At 36.7% G+C, this 22357-nt stretch overlaps 1 protein-coding gene across 2 annotated transcripts in view; it reads left to right on the top strand.

Annotated features, from left to right (window-relative positions):
• Window positions 1-6006: 6006 nt before the first annotated feature.
• The window catches only part of MYEF2 (myelin expression factor 2), a 32505-nt gene continuing 16154 nt past the window's right edge, over window positions 6007-22357 (top strand). The window contains exons 1-9 of one of the 2 annotated variants that reach the window (XM_059372765.1): window positions 6007-6319; window positions 13132-13340; window positions 14571-14623; window positions 15838-15845; window positions 15950-16043; window positions 20035-20226; window positions 20926-21079; window positions 21627-21676; window positions 21796-21859. In XM_059372765.1, the coding sequence (XP_059228748.1) occupies window positions 6159-6319; window positions 13132-13340; window positions 14571-14623; window positions 15838-15845; window positions 15950-16043; window positions 20035-20226; window positions 20926-21079; window positions 21627-21676; window positions 21796-21859 (985 nt within the window). In that variant the 5' untranslated portion in view covers window positions 6007-6158. The remainder of the gene's footprint in view (window positions 6320-13131; window positions 13341-14570; window positions 14624-15837; window positions 15846-15949; window positions 16044-20034; window positions 20227-20925; window positions 21080-21626; window positions 21677-21795; window positions 21860-22357) is intronic. The other variant, XM_059372764.1, reaches the window with a different exon arrangement.

Here is a 22357-nt window from a genome sequence, read left to right as displayed (position 1 = left end):
ATCCTAAGTGTTTCAGTCCCCTGTTTTTCTGATCTGTCATCCTTAGCTGTGGGTTTTGTTCTCATTCCTATTCTCTCAAGGTTTCCAAAGGGATACTCTACCCTCTAGCCTCACAGGAAAGAAAGAAGGCAAATAACTTGTTAAGAAAGACCCCCTGGAATCCCCAGTGTATTTCTCCTTACAGCTTCTTAGGTAGAGTTGTGTTCCAAAGCCACTCCCAGGATTTTAGCTGGGCACATTGCTAGTTTAACCAAAACCGTGGTTCTGTCAGTAAGGAAAAAAGGGAGAATGAATACCATATAGGTAATTTATAGTGTTCTAAACCATAAAGCAAAGGAGCAAACAAAAACCAATGTAAATGATGTCTTCAGAAAAAAACATTTTTAAAAGTAGTGTTGTGTGACCGCAGTGTAGAAGAAACTATTAAAGTAACTCAGTCATTTCTATAAAAATACTGATCATCAGGATTAAGTTTAGCTGTATAGAAGAAGAAGACTCCAAATAGTAGCAATTTAATTAGGATAGAAATTTATTTCCTCCTTTTGACAACAGTTTTGGGTGGGAATGTGAAGGTTGTTACTGTGGCTATCTAAGGATGGGCTGATTAATCTATTAGTCTATTTTCTTTCTTTTTTTTTTTTTTTCTTATTAGTCTATTTTCAAGTTCCATCATCCTTAGCACTTAGTTTCCAATCACAAAATTACTTTATGGTCAAACATGGTTGCTACTGCTATAGACATCATTTTTTCATTTAAAGCCAGCCAGCAGCAGGCAGCAAGGGAGGACAAAAAAGTCCATTCTTCCAATTAAGTCAGTTCTTTCTAAGGAACCTCCTGTTCGGTCCTCACAACCTTTCTGCTTATATTTTCCTAGTCAGAACAGAGTTACTTGGTCATGGAGAGCTATAAGTGAGACTAGGGAATAGGGACTTTTATCAATTTTCATAGTCACCTTAAATCAATTTCTATTATCAAACAAGAAGAGGAATATGGATTATGTTAGTTATTATCTCTATCACCACGATTTATAGGATTATCTTCAAATATGTGGGGAAACATATGGATTGAATCTTATTCATCACTGTAAGAAATCTATTTTCTCTTCCAAATGTTGTAGTTGAAAACTGAGAATAATAGTTCTAAAAAAAGTAATTATTTAAATGAAAAACAATATTTGTTATAATCATTTTCATTAGTATTCTTTAGATTAGGACTAAACTTAAAATAATTAAAATAATATTACCATACAATACTCATTGCCTTGGACAGAGGAAGCCCAGTTCATTGGATTATTAAAGAAGAGGGAGCAGGGCACCTGGGTGGCTCAGTGGGTTAAGCCGCTGCCTTCGGCTCAGGTCATGATCTCAGGGTCCTAGGATCGAGTCCTGCATCGGGCTCTCTGCTCAGTGGGGAGCCTGCTTCCTCCTCTCTCTCTCTGCCTGCCTCTCTGCCTACTTGTGATCTCTCTCTGTCAAATAAATAAAATCTTAAAAAAAAAAGAAGAGGGAGCAACTAAGCCTATAGGCAGAAAAGCAGGGCAGAAACCTTAGAAATTGGCTCTTCTGAGCCACCTTTTAATGGAGTTACTGGGGTGAGATTGAGGAAAAAGCAGGATGATTTAAGAAATTAGAAAGTGGACAAAAATTGAGACAAGTAAATGTATAGGAGTTATAGGAGTCTTTAGTCTTCAAGGAAAAAAATGTCCAAATATTGCTTATAAAAATCAAAAGTAAATTTGTGATTGGGTGATGACCCTGGCATTGTAAAGTTGAAAAATGAATCAGTTACCCAAGGAATTCAAGCAAAACCCTTTGTATTATCTGAGTTATTTGAATAATTGAGGTGAACGTGGGATTTCTGCCTGGATTATTCAGATAATTGCCTTAATTCCAAGATTCATTTAGTTGGTGGAGACCTTTCCTTAGGATGTATTTTTAGAATGCTAAATGTGAAAAATTAGATTCCTAAATTAAGCAGAGCAATAGAATGAGGGAATGTGGGAGGAGAGAGAGAGAAACAATGAGAGAGAGGGGAGAGAAGAGAGAGAGAAATATAACCAGTTCATTGTCAGAATAAACCATACTTTTCCCCACACTTTTTCTAATGACAATAACTGGCATCCACTTTTTCATCATACAATGAACTTCCATGATGAGAAAAGGAAATATATATGGATCTCAGATACAACCCATGGTATTTCCTGAAGTTATAAATTCCTTTTTGGGTTTCAATTCTTTAAAAGTGTGGAAACTTAGTGGCTCCAAATTCAGCCATTTAATTTTACAAAGCCAAGTAAATTGACTTAAAAATCATACTGTACTGGGGCGCCTGGGTGGCTCAGTAGGTTAAAGCCTCTGCCTTCGGCTCAGGTCATGGTCTCAGGGTCATGGGATCGAGCCCCGCATCAGGCTCTCTGCTCCACGGAAAGCCTGCTTCCCTTCCTCTCTCTCTGCCTGCCTCTCTACCTGCTTGTGATCTGTCTGTCAAATAAATAAATAAAATCGTAAAAAAAAAATCATGCTGTACTGTTTGTACTGTTAAAACAAATTAAAAGGATTATCATATTAAATTGACACTCCATTCTCTTCTTTGGAAACACAACCCTGGGCAGTGAACCCAACTGGGAAATTATTTGCCCACCTCCCTTATAGCTGAGTGTGTCATATTACTAAGTTTTGACCCATGATGGAAGTGTTGTTTGATGTAAGGACCTACTTAGCAAGAGGCTTTCATTAAAGTTAAACTGTCCCGCTCCCCTTCCCCCAGGGAACAAGGCCGGAAACCAGCTCCAGGTAACAAAGCCCAGATACAAGGGTGGGTCAGGCCAGGTGGAGACATCCGATCAGTGGGGGGGGGATGCATACTGTCTCCCTGGTTACCAAGGAGTATGGGCCCCGCCCTTTGGGAGCCTTTTGGGTGCCAATCCCAAACAAGGTGATAGGCTGGGTCAAATGTCTACTAGGGTAAATTGTAACTCAATTGGTCACCTAGCATCACTGTGGAGTTTCCTGTGTGTGTTACAATCTCATTAGTCACCTGTGCGCGGCCAGACCTGACAGCATGGCCTTTGCCCTTAAAAGCTAGACTGTGAAACAGAGAAGGGTCGCATGTCTTGTAAGAGGTGCGTCCCCAAACGTTCAGTCAGATTCTTGATGCTTGGCGTGAAATAAAGCTTTGCTTGACCTTCACTTTCTATCAGTCTTGCTCCTTTAATCATGGACCCATTATTGGGGCATAACATTTGAGACTTCTAGATAGGATCCCCCTTTTCTGAACTACTTCTGGCCTCCAGTGAGTTCAAGATGCCTAGATCTCCAGTAGCCATTTTGGGCCATAACATTGGAAGCCACACACAAGGATGGTGCAAGATTTAGAAGGAACCTTCGCCCATGATGACCATACCTGCTCTGTGATGCCTACTTCTGCACCACTTTTACTTAAGAAAGTAGTAACTTCTATTTTTTTGAAGACACAATTATTTCTAGTCTTTATTACTAGCAGGTGAACACAATTCCTAAATAACACACACATTAAAGTATTGATTGAAAATATTTTGGAATTTTAGGCTTAAATTTCCAGATATGTATAATGGCCTCTTTCAATCTACCCCTCCCTTCACACACACACACACACACACACACACCCCAACTAAGTGGTTATGTGATGTTGTACCAGTTATACATTTTCTGCAATTGCAAATAATAACATTTGCAGTGGGAATTGTGAGAAGATAAAAACTAAAGCATTACTCAAGAATTTTTCAGTATGTATACATAGACTTAAAAAAAAAAAACAGTGGAGGGAAGGAAGGACAATAGAGAAATAGAATGTAGTAATAGAATGTTAATAACGATTTTTTATTTTTACAGATTTAGCTAAGGTAATTATAATATTGATAACATGAGAGGAAGGAAACATCATAGAGCAATCTAATGCAGTAGTATTAATTATTTTCTCTTTAGAAGCTGCCCCAATTCTCTTCATCTTTTAAAGATCCAGCTCTTCCATGAAATGCTCACCAATCCCTCTTCAGAAAGTAGCCTCTCCCCTTTGTTGCATTTATTAGGGCCAGGACTAAGTTACAGTAAGGGAAATATTTGTTTTAGGCACAACATTTTAAGGGGTACCAAAAAAGCTCAGCAGTCAACAAAAATATTTTAATGGAATATTTTAATTAACACACTACACCAAGCAGATCAGTCTCTTGGTAAATAAAATTTTTTATAAATAAATTTTTAATTATGCTTCACATTTATCTCTGCTTTAGCACTCAAATAATACTTTTTATAAATGTTCTCCCCAACAGTGTTATATGCATTTTCATATTCCTCATGTGCTTACTACTTTGTTTTAAGCATAAAGTTCTCTTAAAAATATTAAATTCCATCTATTGAAAGATTTTGCAAGAATATCCTGTATTAGGGACAGCTGGATTATGTTTTCAACATTAAAGTCAACTATAGCAAAAGAATAATAGAGGGTGATCAATGTTTGAAATTACTTATAGTTCAGTTCTATGGAAAAATCACCTGACTTCTCTTTGACTAAAACCCTGCTCAGCCTGGAGAGATAAGGAATTCTAATACTATTTTATATTCATATAGCATTTTGCCCTACATAAAGTGTTTTCTTTTAATTCTCACCTTAATCCTCCTTATTTATTACAGAAAGATTGAGAAGTTAAGTGACCTGCCCAAGGAGTAACAGGCAGAAGTGGCAGAGCTGGGGTTCAAACCCAGGTTTTCTGTGTCAGAATTCAATGCCTTTCTGCTATTCCAAATGCTGAGTTTTGGGATTGACTGAAGATAAGGAATTCATGAAGCAACTACAACAGCATGTGTTGTGTTTATGAAATAATGTCAATAGCACCCAAAACAGTAGTATTTTACCAACTGTATTGCTCAGGACCAAGACTGTTCCGATTTTTTAATGTGTGTATGTTTGATGAAGTAGTGCAACTCTTCTGTTCCAAGGTATTTTTTTGGTTAAGGGCAGAAATCTACATAATTAAAATGCCAAAGAACGGGGGAAAATGAGGAAATTATGTATTTCTTGAATATTAGTTTCTAACTACCACTTTACCACTAATCTGTGTGTGATAGTCTGCAAAGCATGTAAACCATGTGTTAGCTTCTTTTGGGAAAGTCTTTAAACTTTTCGGCTGACAAAGGTTATTTAAATGTGAAATATTATTACAGTACTCAGGAGTTAGGAGTTGATTAAGTTTAACGGGTTACTTTTTCATATTTAGGGGGAAAAATCTGACTATATTTTAAAACTCCACATGGTAATTAAATGTTTGAAAACCTATTAACTGCTTCAAATATAATTTTCATCAACATAAAATAAACAGAACTCCAAACCAAAATATCCATTATCAGCCATTCTAGAAGATTTCTTATTAAAATTATAGATTCTCCTCATTGGTGGCTGCCCAGAGAATTCAAAAACTTCAGTCTTCTTTTTGTAAGCTGATAGCCCAGTTCTAAAGGAAAGCCTCCTTCTTAAGAAAAACCAGAATTCAAAGAAATTCAAAGCTATTCATTTTGGTGAATTGCAACCTGTCATCAATAACTATTTATTGAATGTCCACAGGGTGCCTAGGCATTCAAGTGGCAAGTGATTTATTTGCATTATTCAAAGGATTTCTAAGGAGAGTCTGAAGATTTGCAGATGTCTTTAAAGATGCAAAGTGGTATGTGCCTCTTTAATTTAAACTGCCCCTACCAGGGATGAATTGCATAGTCTGGGTTTCAGAGCTCTAGGGATTTCTAGCACTCAGAGCCGACTTCTGTAAGCGAAGACCCCATTGGGTGCCAAGCGACAGGCAGGCTGGTGGTCAGAACAAGGCCCCACCGGGGGATTCTGGACAAGTCAAGACCTCCCCGGGCTGAGGCAGGGCGGACCGCCGCAATGGCAGCCCTGACCCGCCGCCACCCCATCCCTCCCCCCTACCCCTCCACTCCCACCCCCGACATCAGGCTCACACCCTCTCCCAGTCTCCCAGCTCCGACCGGTTCTCGCGAGATCCGGGCAACTGAGCGCTCGGGGCCTTTTCAAATCGGGATCCGTTACCGCTTTCGCGGCCGCCGCCATTGTAGCGCTCGGAGCCCCTCAGCGCAGGCGGCTGAGGGGGAGGCGGAGGCAGCGGGAGCGGGATGGCGGACGCCGACAAGCCCGAGGTGCTTCGGGCCGCTGGCGACGACAGTCCGCATCAGCAGCCCGTGGAGCAGCCGGGCGAGCCGCGGCGAGAACCGCACCCGCCGGAGCCGGAGAAGCAGCCGCCGCAACACAGCAGCAGCTCCAATGGCGTTAAAATGTATTGTCTTTTTCTCCGGGGACCGGGGCGAGGTGGGGGGTGGGGAGTCGGCCTGTGGCGGGCGGGCGTGTGTGTGTGTGTGTGGGGGGGGTCGAAGCCGGCCTGGGCCTCGGTGAAGGATAACCGCCCCAGGGCCGTGGGCGGCGGGAGGAGCAGGTGCAAGCCGGGCGGCTCCCAGGCCTTACCCTCCCGCACGGTGCCGGGGGAGCCGGGGTGCGAGCCCGGGGCCGACGCCCCTCCCCTGTTGATCCTCCCGAGACTGCGGGTCACCCCTTCTTCTCAGACTTCAGCTGGAGAACCTTTGAGCAAAGCTCCGCGGCCACCACGGTCTGCAGGAAAATGGTCCCCCTTTTAAAGCCCAGTACTGTAGTTAGTGTTCATCACTAGGGAGTATCTAGGGATGACATCATCGGACATTTCCTCTTAACTACAGAGAACGTATTTCAAAGGAATATTGCCCTTTCTCCTGGCCTTATTCTGAGCTTTAGAAGTTCAGTGTTTACTGTGGCTTTCCAAAGGATATATTAATTTCTGAACTGATACATACCAAGAGGAAGTTTAATAGTGTGCTGTTAGACTGAATCCATTGTGTTATTCTTGAATTGGTAGGAGGTTATTCTGAAAGGGAAAAGGCGCGTGGTGTCTTGCTCCCCTCCCACTCCCTACCCCGCAAATGTTTCTAAGTCATGCAGGTTCTTTTTTAAGAACTCATCGTGTGATGGTTTATTCTTAATTTTGGTAAGTTGGTAAAATAAGATTTTGTTTTTTAATTGAAGAAAACCCACTACTTCTAAGATTGCCCCAGTCATCAGGGCTTATAAAGAATTTAGTTAGCTCGAATCCATAATTTCTAGTTATAAGAAAATACCATGCTTCCCATTGTTCTTGTTATGTAGGGGATATGAATCAGGCATTCCTTTGCATGTGCTCAGCTCTTTAAACTTGAAGTTGAAAGTATGTTAATAATTTAGCCCAAACATCCTTTTCCTTCTCTCAGTTATGCTTCAGAGTAGAAGGCAGTTGAACATATGGTCACACTAAAATAGGGAAGAGAAATGTTCTTTACTTTTGTATAAAATGTTTGAAGCAATAGGGGCAGACCTGGACTAGTTTGTGTAGGGGTTGAGTGCAGATGAGGTAGCTCTCCCAGCTCAGTTATGACACTCTTGTTCTTAGTTGGGTTTGAATAGCACAAGTGGCATCTTCTAGGTAGAATAGAGATGTAGGTATAAGAGATTCAACCTCAGTGGAATTTGTTGCTAGGTGCAAAGTGGCGCACCTCAGTAACTGGGCTGAGGGAAAGTGATCACTTTATACCATGCCTGCCAAAATTGTTGGCTGTCTGGAATTTGGCATCATAAATTCGAATAAAAAGCATTGGAATGCTAAATATAAAATATGTGCTTTTTGTTTATATCTAAACATGGGCTTGCCTGCTGAACAAAAGGTACAGCCTTGAATTACAGAAAGAAGCCCTACTATACTTGGGTATGATTAGTATAATAGTGTCAGTACAGATAAAGCTGGTATCTAAACCTCCCAAGTCTTTAATCTCTTTTAATGTCTCATTTTGGTTTACCTGGATAGGAGAGGACAGAGGTAGGAAAGAATCTCACTTCTAACTGAAGATGAGGAGACTATAAAGTGAAGAAATTAGGGAATGTTACTAGTAAATACAAATGAAGATTTTTTCATATTGCTTATAATTCATCTCTCGCCCTTCCTCTTTTCTCAGAAGTTGAGTAAAGATGCAAATTTATTCTCAAGGGTTTCTTGTACTGTCAATTCCATAAGAACCGTATAGTGGTCCAGCATGGGTCACTCATACTGAGTAACTAGGGACATTTACCTGCGTCAACCTAAAAAAACCTTTTTTTTTTTTTTTTCTTTAACTCCAAGAACTAACTGGAGTAGTTAATAATCCAACACAAAACCCTTGAGTTGATTACTGTATGTGTACTTAACAATCCAACCCACAATCCTGGAGTTGATTACCATACATTTTTAAGGATAAGGATTCACAGATTATAAAAATTACCAAATATTGCCTTACTTAGAAGTGAACAGAGTGCCACTTACCAAGATTGAAATGACTTTTCTGAGGTTAATCCATAGTCATTGAGGATGGAAACCCCTGTGTTTTATTCATCTTTGTATCCCCAAGGCCTTACGCTTTACTTATTTATTTTTTGAAAGAGTTTATTTATTTACTTGACAGAGAGATCACAAGTAGGCAGAGAGGCAAGGGGAAGCAGGCTCCTTGCTGAGCAGAGAACCAGACATGGGGCTCCATTCCAGAGCCCTGAGATCATGACCTGAGCCACCCAGGCGCCCCTAGGCCTTACGCTTTAAAAGGCCTAGTATATTTGTTTAAGAAATGCAGATGTGAACTTTTATGATCATGAAACATATGCACAAGGACTTTGTGGGCATATTCACATCTTTGGACAAGAAGTTAAAGATGTTTTCCTAGGTTTAGTCTTTTTGTTTATGTCAAAATGGTATACCAGTTCTCCTTTTCTTAAGTGAGTAGGAGGTAAAATAGCAGTATTGTTACAACTCTATTATTTCTGTGTCCTTAGGTAAAACCGTATATAGAGATTGAGAGTTATATTAGGGTATAAAATATTGTATGAAATATTAAGCATTGAAGCAAGGTGAAGTGTTTGAAGTGTAGTATTTTTTTTTTAACCATATTGGTAGTAAAGAATGGAACTGTGCTTAATTTTATTTGTATTTTTTATTTTATTTTATTTATTTATTTGACAGAGATCACAAGTAGGCAGAGAGGCAGGCAGAGAGAGAGGGGGAAGCAGGCTCCCTGCTGTGAGCAGAGAGCCTGATATGGGGCTCGATTCCAGGACCCTGGGATCATGACCTGAGCTGAAGGTAGAGGCCTTAACCCACTGAGCCACCTAGGTGCCCCTGTGCTTAATTTTAGATTGCATACTATAGCACTGTTTTTAAAATTAAAACTATTTTCCTTGTTTGGTGTTGAATATTGATTTTTCAGATATTTATATTATAATTTGGGTAGGCATAATTCCATCTTAAGAGTAGATAACCTGTTAGTGATTTAAAATAGTCACAGTCTTTATCTCAAGTACATTAAGAAGAGAGTTTGTTTAAATGAATAGTTTGAGCATTATTACATGGAATTCAAGATCTAGTGCCAATATCTGATATTATGTAGTGTTGTTTCTCTGAGAGTTTTCACATGTATCTTAATTGTCTATTCCATGGTGTATTTATGGCATAAAAAGAGTTTAGGAATTGAATAATTATATCTTAGTTTCTTTTTTTTTTTTTTTTAAGATTTTAGTTATTTATTTGACAGACAGAGATCACAAGCAGGCAGAGAGGCAGTCAGAGAGAGAAGGCAGGGAAGCAGGTTCCCTGCTGAGCAGAGATCCCAGGACCCTGAAATCATGACCTGAGCTGAAGGCAGAGGCTTAACCCACTGAGACACCCAGGCGCCCCTATATCTTAGTTTCTTAATAATCAGACCATACCTCTAGCCACTAAACTGATCTGCATTCCATAGATAATTTATGCATTATAGATGAGCAGTGTAACAGTATCTTTAATATCTGCTAATTGTTGAAAACTTGAAGAAATTGCTCTGTCTTATCATTGTTGGAATAAATATTTTAGAGAAGATATCCTACCCTACACAATAATTGCTTTTTTTAAAAAAAAGATTTGATTTATTTATTTGAAAGAGAGATGGTGAGAGAGAGCATGAAAGGGGAGAAGGTCAGAGGGAGAAGCAGACTCCTGTCGAGCTGGGAGCCAGATGTAGGGCTCAATCCTGGGACTCTGGGAACATGACCTGAGCCAAAGGCAGTTGCTTAAACAACTGAGCCACCCAGGTGTCCCTATAATACTGCTTTTTAATGGAATTATCAGATTGTTGTCAGCAAACACAACATTCATGTAAGAATAGAAGAACATAGTATTTTAGAACTTTGTGCCATTTTCATAATTGGTTCCATCCAGGAAGAAAATAGGTAGGAGGGCGCCTGGGTGGCTCAGTGGGTTAAGCTGCTGCCTTCGGCTCAGGTCACGATCTCAGGGTCCTGGGATCGAGTCCCATATCGGGCTCTCTGCTCAGCAGGGAGCCTGCTTCCCTCTCTCTCTCTCTGCCTGCCTCTCTCTCTATCTACTTGTGATCTCTCTCTGTCAAATAAATAAATAAAATCTTAAAAAAAAAAAAAAAAAGAAAGAAAGAAAATAGGTAGGAGAAGGCGTATTGAGCTAGCGACTATATAGTTGTCGGGTTACCTGAACAGACTTATTTTAAAGCCATTCACTTAATTCAGCCTACTATGTAAATGGGTTCCTTGGGGAATTAAAAAGAAGAATTCTTGTATCTGTTGTACTCAGAAACCAGAGAAAAGGCCTTTTGGCTGCTTCCTGCCATTTTCAGAAGTGGCACACTATTCAGACAGATAGGTACTTGGTGGAGTTGGACAGTTGTAAGACCACTTATAGGCTCTGCCATTTCTGGTGAGAGATGTTTGACCAGAAAGGTGCTCCTGTCGAGGTCTGAAAAGGCTGGCAGAGCAAGTTTGGCCCTTAATGTCTCTTCCTTGATTTTAGCAGTTTTTCTGGCAGACAGCAGCACCATCTGTGCTCCTATTAGGATGGGTTCTTAATTGACTGTTCATGCATTCAAAAATTAATATTTATTGAGTGACATATTATGTGCAGTCACAGTGTTAGATGCTGCTCATACCAATGCAGAGAGTTTTTGTTCTTACAGTTTTACATAATTTATTTATGGCTGTGCTCTTACCTGCTCAGGAAAGTAGTACCTAAAAAGCTTAGTATAGTAAGGAACAAATGACCACATTAGGTGTGTGTGGAGCACTGCAGTGTATAGATTTCCCACAGTTACTTGACTTAGAAGATAAATTAGAGCCTGCATTATGAATCCTGGTTGGTTGTTGGACTAAGTGAAGAAGCTTTAAAAGATTTGGATTTTGAATGTCATTCCCAGAGATTTTTATTAGTATGTGTTTGTGGAAAATTATTTATCTGTTTGTTTATATTTTTTTAGAGAGGGGAGAGAGATAACGGGGGGGGGGGGGGTGGGGGGGTGGCATGTATGGGGAGGTGCAGACGGAGAGGGAAAGAAAGATTCTTAAGTGGGTTCCATGCCCAATATAGAGCCAGATGCGGGGCTTTGAGATCATGACCTGAGCCGAACTCGAGAGTTGGATGCTTAACCAACTGAGCCACCCAGGCACCTCATGGAAAATTACTTTAAATTGAAGTTTTACTAAATAGTTTTAGATTCACTAGAGTAATTAGTGATTTAAAAGAAACCTATTGTTATTTATTCTGTAAAAAAAAGATTACTTTTGAAAAGTAAATTATATTTTTGTAATATATACCCAGATTTTTTTTCTTTTTTTTTTAAAAAGATTTTATTTATTTATTTGACAGAGAGAGAGATCACAAATAGGTAGAGAGACAGACAGAGAGAGAGATGAGGAGAAGCAGGCTCCCTGCTGAGCAGAGAGCCCTATGCGGGACTCGATCCCAGGCCCCTGGGATCATGACCTGAGCCGAAGGCAGAGGCTTAACCCACTGAGCCACCCAGGCACCCCTACACCCAGATTTTTATCTATAAGGTTTTCTTTAAGCATATATTTACATGTTATAGATGGTTGGTGTGTACCATCATATAGTTGCATTGTGATTGCAGTCTTTTTTTTTTTTATAATTTTTTATTTTTTAATTAACATACAATGTTTTATTAGCTCCAGGGGTACAGGTCTGTGAGTTGCCAGGTTTACACACTTCACAGGACTCAGCATATCACATACCTTCCCTAGTGTCCATAACCCCACCACCTTCTCCCTGCCCTGCAACCCTCCGTTTGTTTTGTGAGATTAAGAGTCTCCTAATGGTTTGTCTCCCTCTGGATCCCATCTTGTTTCATTTATTCTTTTCCTGCCTCCCAAACCCCCCACTTGTGATTGCAGTCTTAGAAATTAAATATTTTTCCAGTTAGGTTCTCATTAAAAAGTAGATTTATAAAATTCTTATTTGTGTTGCCTCTATGTACTGCTTCCCATCTCCACTCATACTCCATCCCACCTTCTAGGTAACAACTACCAGTAAAAGTTACATGATTCTATGAAGTACCCTATCCTAGTTTATAGGTTAATACACAGGAAATACTGAGTATGAAAATATTAGAATACCTGACCAATTAATTACATTGATCAAAATTGAGAATAGAAAAAATTTAAAGAAATGTAGGAGTGTATGCATATATAGATAGTAAAACTGTGTATTTTAGTTATGTTTTTAAACAAGGAGGAGAAAAGTTATGTGAAGAAACTGTTAATCTTGAAGAGATAAACTTTTTTCAGGGTATCCTTTTGCAGATTAATTCTTTATAGAGTTTTGATTGAAGCTCGGAAAGTTAGGACTTCTTTAAAGAGGGCTGTTACATATATTCTAGGAATAAAACCACCCATTTTCCCCTCTTGTTAGGTTCTAATAATATTTATTAAGTAGTATAATGGGAGAAGCTGGGAGACTGGATGCTGCAGCTATTTAATATGCGAAAAAAGAGGATTATTAAATGAGAAGTTTGGTAAGATGCCCAAATCCTTGCTTTGAAATGGCACTGGGTAATTTCAAAGCAAGCAAGCTGACTCTCCAGCTGCTTTGCTAAGGTCTTACTGGAGAGTTTTGTGAAGTGAAGTGATAAATATAAAATATTTGTGTAATGTAGGCTTCTATTATTAGAAACATGACTGAGGTTTTCTTCTTGTTTTGTTTTTAATTCATAGGGAGAATGATGAATCAGTCAAAGAAGATAAATCTGAATTAAAAGAAAAATCTTCAGGAAATAAGAAGGCTAATAGATTTCATCCTTATTCAAAAGACAAGAATTCAGGCACTGGAGAAAAGAAGGGTCCAAATCGAAACAGAGTTTTCATTAGCAACATTCCATATGATATGAAATGGCAAGCTATTAAAGATCTAATGAGAGAAAAAGGTAACCATCCCTGATAAACCTACTGTTGGATAATCTTCATATAGAAAGGGGAGGGAAGTAAGCAAACGTTTTTTATTCCCCTGAGCCACACAGACTCAAAAAATTGAATTTTGTTTATTTCTTGACATGAATTCTTTTCCTCCTCTTTCACTTGACATGATTTCATTACAAAGTCTTATGGATAAATGAAGTTCTTTTTTTTTTTTTCCCATTTTAGTGGTATAGTAGTGAGCCAGCATATGCATGCCACCAAGAATTTTGTTAAAGTGATTGCTTTGTCTAGTTGAAGTTTTTATAGATTTTTAAAGGACTATTGCATTAGTTAAGCAATACATTTAGCGTGTTAAAGTATGAATAATAAGGTCTGATTATTTTTTTCCAAAAGCTGTCTTGTTATTATCTTGGTGGAGTCTGGAATCTGGCTGTGGAGTTCATTTTGTTTGCATTGTCATGAATGCCATGATGCTGTCTCTGCAGTTCTATATTAAAATTGCGTTACTGCTGTTGCAGTTTTGTTTTTAGAAAAACCTGAAAACCTTCATTTTATATACATGGTTGGTTTTGGGGAAAAATAATTTTAATATTTGATCTTGTAAAAGTTAGCTTTGTTATCTCTTGAAAAATTGAGTTTCAACAGTCCTGCAAATTATGTACTTGGCTTTGAGGCTGATCTCTTCTAATAAATAAAAAAAAATTTGCATTGGTGTATCTGTTGTAAGGTGACAACTATTTGATTGGTTTTATTCATTGACTTTATTTAGAAAGTGTGTGGCTTGCTGTGAAGCATGACTTGTAAATTTAGTTTACTGATGGCAAATATGATTGAAGACATTCAGGTAGAAAGTCACCTTAAAACAGCTGTTGTGTGTAGGCGACCAAAGTTATTTGAAAAGTGTTAATGTTGATGTTTTTAATATGATAGGCTAAGGGACCATTTGTATGTATATGTGCATTTGTTCACCAACTATATCATGCTGGCCAAAATATGATCTGTAGTATGAATTAGGTTAATATGGTTGTTAGCTTTTTTTAGAGAACGTGGATGATGTACATTTCAGAAAATTAGTTAAATTTATATAGCCATTGATAGGAGGTATGTTGGTCTGGTTTTGATTGTTGGTGAATAATAGGTGCTTTTCTGTAGAGTTGTGCACAGGTGTGCAGTAAAGCAAGATATTGGTGTTTAAATGTATTGTTTCTTGGTATCTTCCTTTTGTATGTCTTATGTAGTTGGTGAGGTTACATACGTGGAGCTCTTTAAGGATGCGGAAGGAAAATCAAGGGTAAGTGCTGTGGGCAATAATCTGCTTGAGGTTTAAAAGTTCCTCAGCAGTTTACTTTTTTGTATAATATTTGTACCAGTTTTTGGAAACTTAAGTTTCATTTTGTTTTACTTTATTATGCAAGATTTGAGGCTTTATACCAGCAATTCTGACACTTATCCAGACCAAACTAGCTGCCTGGAAGGGCTGGGTTTCATAAAGGGCATTCACTTTTCTAATGCTCTAAGGTAATGCTTTTTCTTAGCCAACAGATTTTAATATAGGATTTTTTTTGTTGTGTTTTGATGTCTTCAAGGATATTTTAAAAGTTACTGAATTGATAATTTTCCCTAAGAGTTCTATGAGAAGCCCATAGCTCAAAGGTGTTAATTCAGAATGTATGTTTGAAACTTATATTGAAGAACTTAATTTGGTCGCCTGCAAGACTACGTTAATAGGCAGGGCTCTGACCAATTGGTATGAATGACTTTGATGATTAAATTGACATAGAAGGAATTGGTTGATAGTCGTACTATTTTGATTTTTAGCAACAAGAAAGCAATACACAGAAGAATACAATGGAAAGCTTTTAAAAGTGTTAAATTATATTGCAAAAACTAGTTGGTGCATGAGAAAAGCTTTGTCATCACATACAAATGGCACTTCAAACAGTATAATGACAAATAATTATTTTAAAATGATTCTATGAATTTGTTTCTTTAGCATAGGTGATTTTCTTTTACATACTTAAACTGGATGCTGTTAAATTGTATGCAGCCAGTTTTCTGTAATAGAGAACTTAGTTAAAAATGCAATTATTTCCTATTTTGATTTTAATTGAAAGGTATACATGAACTTTGTACATCATACATCTTTTGAAAATATTTTTAACAATATAAGAATAGGTATGTTGAAACCTTCAGTTATTTCCTTCAGTTACTTTTGATTAAATTTGTGCAATGACATTACTTAGTTTTAATTTAAAGAAGAGGCCTCTAAAAATAAATATTTGCTTTAAGATTGTTAAATGCTAGATTTTATCGTCTTAAATATAGATTTAAACATTGACAGGAAATTTGTGATACTTGCCTATTATGTTCTGGAAGTGTAAAAGACAAAATGTAATTATTGATTGCTTTTAATGGACTTAAATATTAGAGTCTGCCATTAACTTCATCTACTGATCTAAAACTTTTTTTTCTTTTGCATATATTGACCAATCTACCTGGATATAGGGTTGTGGGTAAGAATTTTTTTTTTAAAGTATCTTAAGTCAAATTTAAACTTCTGATTGGAAGGAAGTAAACTTAGTAAATAAACATTTCCTATAAATTTTTCCTCCTTAAGTGTGGTTGAATTCAAAGATGAAGAATTCGTAAAGAAAGCACTAGAAACTATGAACAAATATGATCTTAGTGGAAGACCCCTGAATATTAAAGAGGTAAGATTTCTTATATTTGGAATAATTTAATCTTTTGAATATAAGGACACGTTTTCTTTTGATTTTTGTCTTTGGGGATGTATTTCTCTGACTACAACTTTTTTTTTTTTAGCATAGATGCTTATCAAGGCATTATATATTTGATGATAGTTTTGCCTGTACATGGTTTCCTATTTGTCTTTAAGCACTTTTATGTATTTGATTTGTTGTAAGTTATTATAAATAACTAAATGATTAAAAAAAACTTTCAGATATTTCAAGATGGCGAACTTTAGGTGCTGACTTAATTTGGTATAGACATTTTCAATTTTTAGATTGTGTTGCTTAATTTGAGAAATGTAACAGATATTCTTACAGTTAATAATAAAAGGTTGCTTGATAATGCAAATACCTAATGGCTTTGAGTAAGATTAATACTCACTTTTAATTAAAATTACCCTGAAACTGTACCAGATTAAAATTTAAGAAAACTTATGAATCTATTAGTGAAATTTGTAACTGGAACTTGGAAACCTCTAAAGTGGAGGTATTCCCTTTGTACTAAAGGAACTGTAGTAGCATGAATCTCTTGAAAAAAGAATGATCAGAAGATACATAAAAAACTATTTACACTTAGGTTTAATTGACCTTGGTAATGATTAGCTTGAATAGAAGTCATTCTCATATCTTCCTTTAGTTTATATTGTTACTCTTATCTGAATAGTTTGGTCACAGACGATTTATTTTTACTAAACTCTGTATTATAAATAATTGAGAATGTACTTTAGGACCCTGAATAGTCTCCACCTGCAAGGTTGCAAGTCATTGGAGTAGAGCATTACTGTTGGTCACAGTTTAATTTGGTTTAGTATACCATATAAACTATTTAGTATTATCATATAGACTATGGTATAGTCCCAACTCTTATCACTTTCTAACTCTGTGACTAGGCATGTTACTTATACTCTAAACCTCAGTGATTATAATAGCACTACTGATAGTATTCACCTAATAGGGTTTTTATGAGGATTAAATGAGATAACATGGTAAAGAAGTCAGGCTTTTGTATCAGATAATCTGTGATTTAGGGCAAATTACTTACCTTTAATTACTTAACAAATTCCCCAACTTTAATTACTCTCTATTTCTTTGTTTCCTTATCACTAAAATGGGAATAATATTAGAAGCTATGTGATGATTTTACAAGGACTCAGTTCATATATGTAAAGCATTTGATAAATGTTAGCTACTATGATAGTGATGTTATTATATAAAACTCTTAGCATAGTAGTCAAAATATGAAATAACTACATAGTAAATGTTAGCTGTAATAATAATTGTTACTGCTGCCTGAGGTGAGAATGTTACTGGTTGTTGATTTCTTGATCCTAAGTATGAGGTGTTAATAGCTTAAGATGAAATGCTGTGCCACCAAAAAATACAGGTATCCCAAATCCCTTTATTGGAGTCAGCTTCAGAATTCTACTTCTGTTTGAGTCTGGGGGTTATTTCATTCTTTATTTCTTTATTTTTCTTTTTTTATTAAGATTTTATTTATTTGAGAGGAAGAGAGAATGAGAGAGAGAACGATAGAGAGAGAGCATGAGAAGGGGGAGGGTCAGAGGGAGAAGCAGACTCCCTGCCCAGCAGGGACTCCAGGGACTCCTGGGACTTCAGGGTCATGACCAGAGCTGAAGGCAGTCACCTAACCAACTGAGCCACCCAGGGGCCCTCTTTCTTTTTTAACATTTTGACTGGGAAGTGGAGAAATTAGTAGGGAAACTACTATTGTAGTCTATGCCAGCCATTTATGTGGTGGTTTTTATGCTAAAGGCCAAGTCCATGTTGTTTGTGTTACCTTTTTAGCATGTCGTAGATCCTTAGTAATATTTCAGAGACCCTAGTATAGAGTTAATGTGATCCAAATTGATGTAGGATACTTGCGTTTTAAACTTTTTTAAGAGAGAAAAATAACCGAGTTTGGCCTAGCTAAGTGAAGAGGTATTCTTCATTCAGCTAGCTTTTTCAGATTAATATCATAAAGGTTTGTTTCCCAGGAATATCTAATTTATAGATGGGTGGCTGAGCTCAGGAAGGAAAAATAAATTGCCGGTATTCCTTCCCAGATATTGGAATTGTGTTTTTTTCATTATATTAAATGGGACTTAGTAGCAGTTATAAGCTTATAGGCCCTCTAATAGCAATAGCTGGTAGTGACCAGCAGGCTCTCATCCAAGGGGAAAGAGGCATAAAAACCATGTTATATAGTGGTTAATTTGTTTTAGATAAATTGTATTTTATTTTATTTTTTTTAAGATTTTACTTATTTGACACAGAGAGAGAGATTGCAAGTAGGCAGAGAGGCAGAGAGAGAGGGGAAAGCAGGCTCCCCACTGCGCAGAGAGCCCAATGCAGGGCTCGATCCCAGGACCCTGAGATCATGACCTGAGCCAAAGGCAGAGGCTTAACCCACTGAGCCACCCAGGCGCCCTGATAAATTGTATTTTATATATGTTTTATGTATTTTTATGTGTATGTATATATTTTTGTGTGTACACATTTATATACATATTAAATATAAAAAGACATATAGGAATATGCTTTATTATTCTTAAGATGTTAAGGACAATCAGCCTATCTTAATGGTTTATGAAGCACCTCTCCTACCCCTCCTCTTCTCCCCATAGGTAACCACTATCCTAAATTTTGCATTTGTACAAGTTTTTGAAGCTTTAGTTAGATGCGAAGCATTATTAACTTAAAAATTTTATAGCATTTTCCAAAACATTTATTTCTTTATGTTTGTATTTTTATTTCTTCATGGTGAAGAAATACTTTGGAAGCTGGTATACCTTTATACTTGCATTTACTTTTCCACCTTCTATTCTTCCAGCCTTCCTAGAGAATTTCTTAAGGTTATCCAATTTTCTTTTTATTAGTATCCCCAAAATGAGTCCAGCAGAGTAGCATTGATTGGTTACATTTATCATTATCATTTGGTATTGGAGATGATAGCGTACAGTGTGTTAACGTGGATTTGTTTTTTGCATTCTACCTAGTGAGATACGAGTGAGAAGTACATTGAAACTCGCTTTTTTAGTTTTGTTTAAAGGTAGACTATCTCGGGGCGACAGGGTGGCTCAGTGGGTTAAAGCCTCTGCCTTTGGCTCAGGTCATGATCCCAGGGTCCTGGGATCGAGCCCTGCATCGGGCTCTCTGCTCAGCAAAGAGCCTGCTTCCTCCTCTCTCCCTGCCTGCCTCTCTGACTACTTGTGCTCTATCAAATAAATAAATAAAATCTTTAAAAGAAAAAAGGGTAGACTTTTCTTTTATAAAGTTAATGAACTTATTAATAAAAAGCAATGTTTAGCATCATTCTTTACTTGGACACTTAGCCATTCTTTATCACTCCCCGGCCCCCTTCATCTCTGGTAAAATTGTCAGGTCATACACATTGTTGAGGAAAGAAGAAGGTTGGAAATTAGGTAATTATATTTTGTTTAGGAATGAAATTTATACATTATAATAGTTCCCCTTTACTCCAATATTCCTGGGTTTTATAACAGTCTGTTCCACTGTTGAAAAGCTTTCAATTAGTCTCATTTGGCATTGCCTTGGGCATCTATCTGGTGGTGAGAATTCACCATTACTGCATTTTGGAAAGAAAAGAGTCAACAGTAAGTATTTTGTTCCTCTTTGAGTTATGTATATTTGTGTTTTCTGTCATATATTTGTACACTAATATAAGGGCAAAATTAAACTAATTTCAAGTTCTTAAGTGACTTTAGTGATTGGAAAGAGGTATTTAATTGACACCCCTGGAGACTGAAATCTTTTGTCTGTCCACAGGTTTTTATGGGACTGAATTCCCTGGATAAGAAAAACTCACTCTTCAAGAGGGCCAATAATTTGAGCCAGTTGGGATAGCTACTGTAGAATTTGAAGTTGTTATTTTAATGATACAGATTTACTGATGTATCTAGTGGTATTTAACATTCAATGTGTGTTATAGGATCCTGATGGAGAAAATGCTCGTAGGGCATTGCAACGAACAGGAGGATCATTTCCAGGAGGACATGTACCCGATATGGGATCGGGGTTGATGAATTTACCACCTTCCATTCTCAATAATCCAAACATTCCTCCTGAGGTTATCAGTAATTTGCAGGCTGGTAGACTTGGTTCCACAATTTTTGTTGCTAATGTAAGTTTAAGTTTTAGTCTAAAATTTTGTCATTCCGGTGTTTAATTCTAATCATGAGATTTTTAAATTAGATGAATGGGTTGTAGGTTTATAGAACATTTTGCTTATTTTTAACTAAAGTAAGCGAAACAGTAATGGTAAACTCGAACCCAATTTAAGTCTATATATATAAGATTAGGGTATAAGTATGAGTAGGATTCTTTTAAAAGAGAACTGTGGAATTTATAAATACCTAAGCAGTTCTTGAAAATGTTTACTTGCATTACATTGTGATTTTGTTCATATTGGGAAATGGATTTCTTTCTTTAGCTTTGTTATTTGATATTTGTGAATGTGCACGTTGTAGTTGGTTTGTCATTTGTTCGAAGCTTTTGAAAGTCAGTGATATCAACAATACTTTCCAAAGACTGAATTTCTCAGTAAAAATAGATGTGCAAGTTTTAAATGTATAAAACAGAGTTGGGCAGTTGAGAGACCATTTTGGGAATAAAAAAAAATTAAGGATAAGGAACAATGTGGATGTAGCTTAACTGATTTTAAACAACTTAAGATGTTTTTATTTGAATATTCTTGATGTACTGTCTAATAAGAAGTATACTTCTTTGTAGTTTTGACAGTTTAGAAAAGATATGTTTGTATTATTTGTAAATGGGAAGAAGGGTTTATTAGGTATGTAACTTTATATAATTTTATGTTAAGCTTGACTTCAAAGTTGGTTGGAAGAAGCTAAAGGAGGTGTTCAGCATAGCTGGAACTGTAAAGCGGGCAGATATTAAAGAAGACAAAGATGGCAAGAGCAGAGGAATGGGCACAGTCACTTTTGAACAAGCAATTGAAGCAGTTCAAGCAATTTGTATCCTGATTTACACTTTAGCATTATTTAATAAGGTTGAAGAAGTTTGATACTATTTTGTGGGGTTGTGGAATTTAAGGTTGCTTGGCTTAGAAATGTGTATTAGACTTTAGTCTCCAGCACATAAAACCTTTACTATGTCCAAGTACTAAAGTCACTCTTAAAACTTGAATTAGCCATATTGTATAAGTCTGGTAATGAACTTTTTTCTGCTTTCTCTTCCTACCACAACTAATTGTATATATATCTGCTGTTGACAGTTAATGTAATCCATTATATATTAATGCAATTGCTTTAAATGAAGCCTTGTTAATTTTCTTTTTTCAGTGGTTGGATTAGATTGTATTTTATTTATAAAGTAAAACTGTAAAGGAAAGAATTCAAGATTTTTCTTTGAGTATATGGAAGGGACTAATACAGATAAGTACAATAGTAAAGATGATTAAAATTTTAGGGTTAGTCTGACTCTTAACTCTAAGATTATTAAAAATGTATGTTCAGGTATAACTTTATAGTCTTAACTGAGTTTCCTTGACTGAACCAACAGCTATGTTCAATGGGCAGTTTTTGTTTGATAGACCTATGCATGTGAAAATGGTGAGTTCCTATATATCACTTCAACCCTCCAATCTCTTCAAATCTTTATCTGCTTTCCTCTGCATTATAGATCCTTTCAGTTATGAATTAACCGTACAATAAACTTTTTTTGCAATTAGGATGACAAGTCTGTCCCTCATGAAGACTACCGTTCACATGATAGTAAAACACCACAGTTACCACGTAAGTAAAAGTTATTATTAGAAACAGTGCAGACTATTTTGTTTTTCAATTTTATTATATGCTAAACAAAACTCTTTATACAGACAAAATAAAATTACTCCTGTTGTTACCACAGGTCATATTGTTTTAGATGAGTTTTCTTTAAAGTAAAATTTTACAGATAAAATTGAGACTCCCCCTCTTTCCTGACCACCAGATACCATATCAAGAGGAAACAACTTAAGGAATATAGTGTTTATCATTTAGGCTTTAGTCATTTGGCTACGCATTTATACATCCATAAACACTCCATGAAATTGTTTTGCTGGATAAAAATTTGGGGTGAGTGATATCATATTGTATATATTATTCTGAAACTTGCTGTTTTAGGTTTAATATTGTTTTGAGATGCATTTATATTGATAGATGTCGCTCTAATTCCTTCATTTTAATTTGCCAATACCGCATTTTATATGTATTTATTTTTTAGGTTATTTCCATTTTTGGCCATTAGAAACA

The sequence above is a fragment of the Mustela nigripes genome, chromosome 13 (assembly GCF_022355385.1).
Source record: "Mustela nigripes isolate SB6536 chromosome 13, MUSNIG.SB6536, whole genome shotgun sequence".
NCBI lineage: Eukaryota > Metazoa > Chordata > Mammalia > Carnivora > Mustelidae > Mustela > Mustela nigripes.
The sequence above is the reverse complement of the archived record's forward strand: the minus strand, read 5'-3'. Positions and strand labels throughout refer to the sequence as shown.